The 10,194-nt window shown below is 34.6% G+C and overlaps 1 protein-coding gene across 1 annotated transcript; it reads right to left on the bottom strand.

Moving 5' to 3' along the window:
- Positions 1-2,181: 2,181 nt before the first annotated feature.
- LOC130748697 (uncharacterized) lies at positions 2,182-8,438 on the bottom strand. The gene is made up of 15 exons (XM_057601943.1): positions 7,957-8,438; positions 7,703-7,879; positions 7,445-7,569; positions 7,232-7,367; positions 5,574-5,723; positions 5,431-5,484; positions 5,186-5,281; positions 5,042-5,101; positions 4,814-4,888; positions 4,679-4,732; positions 4,268-4,369; positions 3,556-4,161; positions 3,369-3,473; positions 2,960-3,067; positions 2,182-2,547 (listed from the first exon to the last, which is right to left on the bottom strand). The coding sequence occupies exons 1-15, from the start codon at positions 8,362-8,364 to the stop codon at positions 2,395-2,397; spliced, it is 2,409 nt and encodes an 802-aa protein (XP_057457926.1). The 5' UTR covers positions 8,365-8,438; the 3' UTR covers positions 2,182-2,394.
- Between the last annotated feature and the right edge of the window lie 1,756 nt (positions 8,439-10,194).

The following is a 10,194-nucleotide window of genomic DNA, read 5'->3' as shown; positions in this document are numbered from 1 at the left end:
CATTAGAAAAAGCAATGAATTGCAAAATAAAACAAAAAATAAAATTACATATCAGAAAATACAAAAGAAATAGGACAATTTCATAAGCAAAAAGGTAAAGATTAAATCTTCCCCATATCGTGTAGAACAACAAAGTTCTGCAAAGCCATGATATCAAGGTATATTTTTGGTGCTTGAACTGTTATAAAGATGTGAATTTTTATAGCGTGGCAAAAAAAAAAGGCTGATTAGGAAATGAATGCCCGGGATATTTTGAAAAAGGCAGAATAGTTTTTGTAGCCATGAAGGCTTGGTATAATTAGACATTAGTTACTCAATTTCAGGTGTAAGTATTCATAAACGCATCTGTTCATAACAGGTTATATTCTTTAGCATAGCCCAACACATTAGGAAACAATTTTTTAGTCAAAAGGGTGTGTTTGAGTGGTTTTAATTTGTTTGAACGGTTAATGAAAAAAAAAATTAATTATTCAGGGTAATTGAACTCTTCATAACAATTTTTCATAACAGGGTATGCTAAATAGTATATTCTTTAATTTGTTTGAACGGTTAATTTCAGGTTAATTGAACTCTTCATAACAATGTTTCATAACAGGGTATATTCTTTAGCATAGCCCATGATAGATTGATTATGCTTCTTATTTCAGAAAAAAAAATATATGCTTATTTTTTGAGTTTTAATTTGTTTGAACAGTTAATTGAAAATAAATCATATATATCTTTCACGTTCAAAAACAAAATATAGTACACGTTCATCTATGTTTTTGATTGTGATACATTCATCAATTTAAAAAAAAAAAAGAATTATTAAAAACTTCTTTTTAGTTTTAAAAAAAATTATGCTTCATTTTGACTTTTTTTTTAACCGTTAATTGCAAAAGAAAATTTATTTGATTGTCATATCACTCAAAGATAGTATCAATTGACGGCAAAATGAGATTAATGGCAAAATGAACATTTTCCACATAAGGGATCTTTTGTTAGAATATTCTTAATTAAACATAATTTATTTTTTTAATTTCTTTATTCTTTATTTATTGAGTCATCAAAATGGACCAATGACAATGCATTAATATGGACCAATCAAATTCAGACATTTGGAAATTTAATGTAACAAACAATAGGAGAAAACATGTGGGCATTTAGGGAGCAATATGACTCACTTTGGTGGATGAGCCTTATAAGATTGAAAATGACAATAAGTTCATTTCTGAGATTAATTAATTGGCTGCTTAGTAGGTTGATGAACATCATGTATGATAAACAATTGTAACACAACAAAATTAACACAACTATTTACTATACATGGCTTATGGCAAATCAAACCACACTGGTAAGGAGTTGAGTGGAAGCTAGCTTTATGAGGTTGAAGAAGTAGATTGAAAGTTTCTTCATATTGCTACATGAATGGAAGGGTGATGATGAAGCTTTGATATTGGTAAGGTAGGTTGTGGTTTTGAATGTGTGTTTCGTCCTCTCTGGAAGAAGTGTGTAGAATGTATTTAAGCAAAATGGTGGAGAATAGCAATATGAAAATCAAAGGGGGTGTTGGTGGAAAATGTATGTGCAGATTGAATTGCATGAGAAGGTTGAAGGTGGAGAATGTGTGTTAGGGTGATTTGTTGGCAGCATGAATTCTGTGTGAATAGTGGTGAGGTAGTTGAGAAATTGAAGAAATGTGAGGTTTTTTTGGATACATCGCAAAATGAAGAAATATGAGTTTGTGTATGTGTACTAGGTGGATGTGTGATTTATTTATTTATTCCCCCTTTTTTTATGACTTGGTTTTATATTTAAATCCTAAAATATTAAAAAGGAAACAAAGAAAAAAATATCTTAGTTAAAGATAATTTTTTGACGGCATGGTTTTTTTCATTTTTATATATTTTTAATCTTGGTTAATTAAAACTAAAAGTTTAAATTAAAATTTAAGGCCAAACTAAAATTAACTTACATAACTCAAGTGGTAAGTGCATGATATATGGGTTAGGAAGGGGATGATCCAAGGATTAATGTCTGACGGGTTCAATTTATCTTTCTGATGTATAAAAAAAATGGATCCTTTAAAAATTAAAAAGGGGCAAATTTGGCAAATTGGGTGTTGGCAACATATTGTTCCAGTAAAAAATATTATTTAGACGAAGAAGATTCCACGGACAAAGGCAACCAGGAACAACAAAATAAAAGTGAAAATAATTTAAGGTTCAATAATGATAAAGAAAATTTGTCTGGATTAAACGCTGTAACTAAATTCAGAAAGGAATAAGAAGCAACTAATATCCTTTCAAACAAAAAAAAGCAACTAGTACCATCAAAATTTTATGAGAAGCTCAAAAAGGTTCATTCCAAGAGCAAGAAAATATCAGTTCATAATGCAACACCACATTTATTGCCTCATTGTTTCCATGCTTTCCTCCCGCGAAACTGTTTGCCAGCCCGCTGTTGTTGTTTCCTCTTCTCTGTTTTAGATTTTGCTACCTTATATCTCTTTGCAGCCAGGGGCATTTTCTTCTTGTGTTCCTTTTGTCGGTTGCTCAGGCCACCCGTCTGTTCACAACAAACAACAGACGACCATTGGTTTTTCTTCCCACAATCAAAACTCATATACACATAATCCACGGGAACTTCCATTGATAATTAAAAATTTCCTGGAAGTTCTTATGTTTAGGCCATGTGAGTAGAGTAGTTCTTGTAATGTGACTTTTTTGTCGATGCAACTAGTCATATAGTAATATATTTATATTTATATGCATAACAAATGTAATGCATCACTACTGAATTTGGAGAATCAACTGGGGCCTTCACCATTGGGAGAAATTCAAGATGACCATGTAACATTTTATGATTAATTTGAAGAGAAGACACCAATTAATAAAAAAAAGACATAAATTAAAGATCTAGAAATGAAGTTAAGTTCTCTCAGTTTTAAAAGAATTGCAAAATCGAGCAACAAACATACCTTTTTCTGTTTTACAGCTGTTCGAGCACAATATTTTCCTCTGTCCTCCCTGCCTGCTCTAACCAAAGCCAATCTTTCTTCCTTGTTCATCTTTTTCTTTACATGAACCTAGAAGGTACATGCATGAATAGGTAAATTCAATCACAGAAGTGTAAAAGAAGAAATATTATTTCAAGCTGTTGAAGTCTCACGTTTACAATAGATAGGGCTAAATAAAACCTTATAAAGGGCAGAGCAATTACCACCCCTAAGCTAGCTTTTGGGGTAGACTTAGGCCTAATATGAATTCTAGGAGAAGCAAATCTACAAATGTATCTATAATTTATCCAAGGCTTCTGTTTTAATTTATGGTATAGGCTGCAGAGAGACATCATCTATAAAACAATTTAAACAAGCTAAAGCTACTTACTTCAAGCGCGGCGCCATCTACTCGTTTTAAACTGAGTTGATCAGAGCTTGGAACCTTAATTGCTAGTCCGTGCTGAGCCATTGCATTTCTTGCTTCGTTTTTCGCCTATAAATCACTTGAACAAATTTAACAGACAAAAAGCTATAAATGTTAGAAATTGAGCTCACTAAATGAGAAACTATCAAACCTTTAGCTTCTTTATCCTCTGGAAGTCCTCATTAGAAAGAAATCCATCCTCAGATTCTGGCAGGGCATGCCCGGTTGTCGTCCCTGTCAATTTCTTCAAAGCCCGAAGACTTGTATCAGCAGCTGTAAGTGTACCATTAAAATCAGCAAACTTCCTCTTTTTTGAAGTTTCTTTCAATGTACTTTTTGCCTCTACACTTCCATCATTATCTTCTTCATATTCTGAAACTTCACCAACCTCTTCATCAGACTGTTCACTGTCTTCAAGGTCATCCTCCTTACCCTCAACATCAACATCATCATCATCATCATCACTAACACCAATTTCAGAATCAGAACTTTCCTCATCATCTGATACAACGCTATTATCTTCAGCTTCATCATCATCACTTCCAGTATTATCAGTGCATAACTGGTTCTCATCATCAGAGCCACTGCATACAGAATCATCAGAATCACCACTCTCCTGCTCATCATCATTGTCAATATGTAAAAGCTCAGCACCAGGAACGTCAGTCGCAATATTGACTTCTCCATAGGCCTTTGGTCTTGCCGTAGGGTTGGTTGGTCGCCCACGGTCCTTCTTAACTAGTAGAGAGGGGCAAATCTGCAAAGGAACAACACTAATTAGATGTTTGGACAATGAATATGAGAGTGCTACTGTGCTAGCACACCAGCAATCGCCAACTTATAAAGGAGTCGGGTTAACCCACCTCTCTAAATACTCCGATCAGAGATCGAGCTGCTACTGAAACTGCCTTCTCATGTGACTTCTTATATAATGCAAGGTCTTGTAGTAAGTCTTCATTCATTAACTACAGTCCCAAATCAAAAGATCAATACAATAGCACAAAGGAAAGGATTAGTAACTAAACAGAAGCATAGGATATTGGTAAAAAAAGTTGAGCAAGGAGGTGGTCCAATTCCAGGGCCCATGCCACAAGCCTCCTAATGAAGATGCTCATGGATGACCTATTAATGAAGAAGCACCGGTAGGAACCAGAACCCAAGACCGTTTTGCCAAAGAAGTTCTTTCCTACTAGTTAACCAACCCTTATTAGTGGCACAAGATATATTTTAAGAGAACATAAAATGCAGATATGTCCAATGGATGAGCAGATTACCAGTGGCATGCGCATGCAGATCTCTCTGACTGCATTTAGTCCAACAGTAATAGCCTAAAAATATCAATCGAACTCATCAACAAATCAAAGCTCGCCTCAATCAATAAAATCAAAACATAAAGCCAAAAAGAATACCTCTGGACGTGAGCGGTCATGTACAAATTGATTTACTATTTGTTTGAACAAGGGCTCAATTGCATCCGGAGGAACCTGCATTCAAATAACACCTTGAATGAGATATGTTGCAAAGAAAAACCCAAAGAGACTACTTTACATAAATCTAATGAAGCATCAAATTTTGAAAAGGAAAAGCTATTATTTATAAAATAATTCTGACTGAGAAAAGTCACAATCATACTGTACCATGTCATGGCAAGCCTGAACTACTGCTGCAATCAAATTTGTAACATCGCGTTGATGTGGCTGATAACATAATGCATATAGCACATTGTCACATTTCAGTTATATACAAAATACCAAATTTTACCAATTTATCAAATGATATACCTGAATATATTTCTGAACAAAAGGATAAAAGTTTAACAGAATTAACTGGTGAAGTCCAATGGTTCGAGCAATCAATTTCATAATCATCACCTTGATCTGAAATTCAGAGGGTAATTGTAGAAACCAGTAAAAAACATAATCTTAAATAACCATGACGATATATAGAAAGGAATTGCAAGCCTTCATTTTCAAGTTACAAAATTACACTATGACAGGAATGTTTAGATTTTAATTAGAGTAAGCACCTCAAATCGTTCATTACAATTCTGGAGACACGAGAAAAGTTTCTCAGCAAAACCCTGCAGATCATATGAACCAAGATTTTGATTCAATAAACAACATCCAAACCCAAAATGTATTTAAGATGATGATGAAAAAAATTACGAACCTGAGCATCTAAAAGATGGTTAAGTGGGGAATAGTAACTATTATTTTTCTTTTCAGATGACATGCGTTGTTGCTTTTTGATGCTGCGTATTACACGTTCTAGTTTTGCCTTCTTTTTCTTTTTGCTAGCTGCTGTCCCTTGGTGGCTTGCCTGAAATTTTGTATCAATGACAATTAACTATAAACAACTGAGTGCAAACTTCAACGAGAACTATCTGAAACATGTCCCAATACTCCAAATTTTATTCTCCCAAGAATGAGTGCAAGTAAACTACTTTAGGCTATGTTTGATGGATGGAGTGAAACCGTGAGTGATGGAGTAGAACAGTGAGACTTAAAAGATCTATCTCAACCCATTGTTCGGCAAGTTTATTACAAATATAGCAAAATGGTTGAGGAAACCCAAACCACTTACAACACTCAAACCTCCCAATCTCTGTACCTCCCAGTTCGAGGGGATTCAGGACATAACACTTGTTTTTATCCTAAATGTAAATTATAATATTAACCCTAACACCTTTTGTCTTACTAATTTTTCCTGTAATTGTTCTGAACGGAACTCTGTCTTATGTTCAGATTTCCACTTACCATGATTAAGAAGTGAGATTGGTTGTAACTAAGTTATTATTGTTAATTGATGTTTTTCTTGAGTGACATTATATATTGGATTCTAGTTCAGTTCATGTTAGGGAAAGGAGCAATAAAAGGGATGAGTGATTAGTTCACGCAAGGAAAAGAGAAGGCCTCGAAAGAGAAATAAAAGGGATGATTGGATAATTTACACAAAAAAAAGAAAAGGACCTCAAAGGATTGTCAAATAACGGGCCAATTTGTTAGGAGGGAGGTTATTAGGAAGAGTATAAATAGTTAACTACTCTGGTAAGAGGATACTTGAGACATTTGATAATGTTGATTCTCTTCAGATCTACGGGCCAATTTGTTACAAGAGTTTGTAATAGAGAATTCTCTTTGTGAAGAAGGACATTCCTTCTTGTGATTAATACTGAGACTCTTACTGTACTCTTTAAGGGTTATCATGTACATCTAGTGATATTCATATAATTCAATTTGCATATGCACATCCTTATATCAGTGCAAGTCACTTGACCAATGTATTAAGGAATGGTAAATAAGGATGTGCATATGCAAATTGAATTATATGCAATATGTATACACGTTTCTGTAACAAGTATTGTAATGACCAATGTGTTAAGGAATGGTAAATAAACACCCCTATTTTATTTGTGTTTCTGGCCTTTCATGGAGTTGAATATTAAAAATGAAAAGTCTGTATTTGTTCTGAATTCTCTTCAGATCTAATAATTTTTTATCTTAATTTTGATTGTAGGTTTTGATATCTCCCAAATTATTCATGAATTCATATAAAAGGTCTATAAAGGCTAGTAACAGTTAAACTTGTAATCCACTCCACTCTATTAATTACCTTTCCACTCTATCCCATTCCATGCCAGTTCATTATGAACCCATCCACTCGACCCTCTTCAAAACTCCCAAATATATCCTCAGATAACTAATGCCGACATGTTTCATATGAACTTATATATAATTCTAAGGTTGGGACTTGGGAACAATAGATATGAAAGCTACTGCTTTAAAGTATAACACAGCGTAAATAAAATGATTATCATTCAACCTCACCTTATAAACTCTCTCCCTACTGAGGATAACTTGAGGTGATTCAGTCAATTCTTCATCGCTGCCGGAATCATCACTATCTTCATCGCCTGTAATCTTCTCATAATCAAGCAGAAATTGTAAAGTCGCTATCATGATCCTGAGAGGCACAAATACAAAAATCATGATCTTGCTCAAGATAAAAAAAAAAATCACAACAATAAAAACACAATGTACCTCGATTGTGGATGGATAGCAGCATTGCAAATTGCATTTGCTGTTCTCTCATCAAACCACACTTTCCTCCTATGAAGCTCACACAGAGTCACAAGCGCTCTCATGGCATGTTGTTCCTCCTCTTTCTATTCAAACAAACACAAACCCCATTCACACAGAAGATTAACAATGTGTCTAGATTAGCCTATTTCATGCTAAATGCTGATTGAATTCAAAACAAGAAAGAAAAAAACGATTCAGAATTCAGAAATCACAAACTTGTAGCATAACAAAGAGGATGTTCTGAAGTGAACGGTTCTTGGCATCGTTCTTATGCTTTTGATTCATGCGTTTTATGCTGTGAATAACGTGATCAAACGCGAGCTTCTTCAGCGTCTTGTCACCTAGGGTTTGAAGCTCCATGAACAACGACAGCGTTTCACCAATATCAACAATCTGCAACGAAATTCAAATCAAAACCAAAACCAGAAAACAATACAATTCAACGGAAATGGAATCAAACGGAGGCAGACCGATCGATTGACGAGGAGGATGAGGGCCTGGGCGAGGTGGCAGCGGAGGCCGGAAGGCAAGGTGCGGTGAGCTTCACGAAGCAACTGGATGAGTTTGGAGGGGAAATCAGCGAGGTGGTTAGGGTAGAAAGGAGTGACATGGGAGAGGAACAAGGCTCGATCAGCGAGGTCTTTGGCGACGGTGGGGTCGGTGGAGACGCCGGTGATGGAGGAGAAGCCATGGGTGGCTTGTTCGAGAAAGAGGTGAAGGGAGGAGTCGAATTGGTTGCGGAGAAGGAGGAGCTCCGACTCGTAGCCTTCAGGGTCGCACTTCATTTTGGATTGGAGTGCTGGTAGGCTTAGCTTCTCGGAGGTCCGGCCAGATGCGAGAAGCGACTCCGCCGCCGCCGCCGCCGCCGGTGGACACATTGTGGAGTGTGGAGAGGCGGTGGTAAATTAGGTATAATATAATGAATCTGTGCGTGGGGATGAAGAAAGGAGTGAGATACTTGAGAAGGGTAGTGCAGTGCATTGTATTTACCGTGTCTTGCCCCAGTTTCCTCGATCCTCTGTCCATCTCAAATTTTGACTGTTCGATATATCTAACGATTATAAAAATTTAACTCTTATTTCAATTAATAATTTTTATAAAATGCAATAAAACAAATAAAGTTGTAAAATTTCATAAAAATCAAATGCTAATTGATACTTCATTACATTACTTTATTTATTTTATTGTATAAATTCATAAAGATAGTATATTTACAACACATATATAATTGAGTTTCTTAAGCATTTAGTTCACGGTTCGATCTTTGAGCGGTGCTATGAAGAAGCATTAGTCTCATGGCTGTCGGTCGTGCAGATGCCTTAGGAAACTAAAAAAACTGATAAAATTAATTAATATAAACTGATTGTACACATGTGTTAGTTTTTTTTTGAACAAAGGTGTTTGGAATAAATACCCAAAAGGTTACTAAGCGGCACTTACATCATGTGAGAATAAATCTCAAAGAGCGTTACACAATGCAAAACATAAGAAAATGAGGAACAAGCATGCTTACTCGGCTGATACATTCCAGCTAAACCATGATGCAAAACCCTAAAGGTCATACAAAGGCCCCTAAAAACCCAAAAATTAACAGATAATCAATCAACTTCTAAGTGACTTTAATCATCTTTCACGAACTGCGCTTCCAAAATACAACTCATCCGACACATGTGTTAGTTCAAGTGGTACGTGTTTGATTCTTTAAAGCAAGCTATTGAGTTTGAGTCTTATGAATGTTCCCGACTCAAATATGATTGTTTCTCGTGCAGGATACATGTAAGGAAGGAAAAAAAAAGTAATTTAATACATGTGTTATTATATCTTAGTAAGTTTTTTTTAAAAAGTCATCTTACTAAGTTAATATCACTTTTCTTGTATTTTATTTAGTTATGATGTAGTAAGATAATAATATCTAGTAGATGTCAGTATTTAATTGATTTACACTTTATTAAACTCAAATTTGATATAAACATTAACATATAACATGATCCTATAGTTTCATCTGTTAATTAAGATTTTGCAAAGCATATTCAGTTGTGTGAGACTAAAATGTTTGTATTGAGAAACTAAAATACTCCCTCCGTTCCCTATTATAAGTCATATTTTTTGAAAAAAATTTGTTACAAAATATTAGTCACTTTCTAATATCTAGAAAGCATTAAATAATTTTTTCCAAGTTCACCCTCATATTTAATATGAAAGAGATGATAAACTTTAGAAGTATTAACTTGGAGAGAGAAAATCATAGGAAAGTAAATAAGGGTAATCTAGGAAAGTAAATCATTTTTTTTACAAATTTATTACTAGTAACTATTTTTCTTAATCTAAGAGAATTAGTTATTTGTGACTTATATATAGAAACGGAGGGAGTACCTTGTTACAGCTGCCACAGATACCTTGCGAATCAAAATATTTGTATTGAGACCGAATGCTTAATTGCTGCAAAAGTATGGGAGTAACTCTGGAAGTTCATTATCATACCTTAATGTTGTCATGGTTGATTGTCATCATTCTCTAACTTCTCCGTTCCAACATTGTCAGATGCCATATGATACTATACAATGCAACTCAAGTGCTGATTTCATTGTTAGATTGACTTTTTAAGATTTAATTTGGATTGAGGAAGGTCCTAGACTTATTCATATTCTTGTCTTGGATGTAAAACAGTATCATCTTTCACATCCATGCATTTTATACAACTTTGACTT

Source organism: Lotus japonicus, chromosome 1, assembly GCF_012489685.1.
Source record: "Lotus japonicus ecotype B-129 chromosome 1, LjGifu_v1.2".
Lineage (NCBI taxonomy): Eukaryota > Viridiplantae > Streptophyta > Magnoliopsida > Fabales > Fabaceae > Lotus > Lotus japonicus.
This window is presented reverse-complemented; position numbering and strand designations above follow the sequence as displayed.

What these genes read in the sequence shown, in the direction of transcription:
- LOC130748697 (XM_057601943.1), bottom strand. Translation starts at nt 8,364, where the DNA reads ATGTGTCCACCGGCGGCGGCGGCGGCGGCGGAGTCGCTTCTCGCATCT. An exon ending in TTCAGGCTTGCCATGACATG is followed by an intron (nt 4,889 to 5,041) that starts GTACAGTATGAT and finishes ATTTGAATGCAG; the next exon opens with GTTCCTCCGGATGCAATTGA. An exon ending in ATGACCGCTCACGTCCAGAG is followed by an intron (nt 4,733 to 4,813) that starts GTATTCTTTTTG and finishes TGATATTTTTAG; the next exon opens with GCTATTACTGTTGGACTAAA.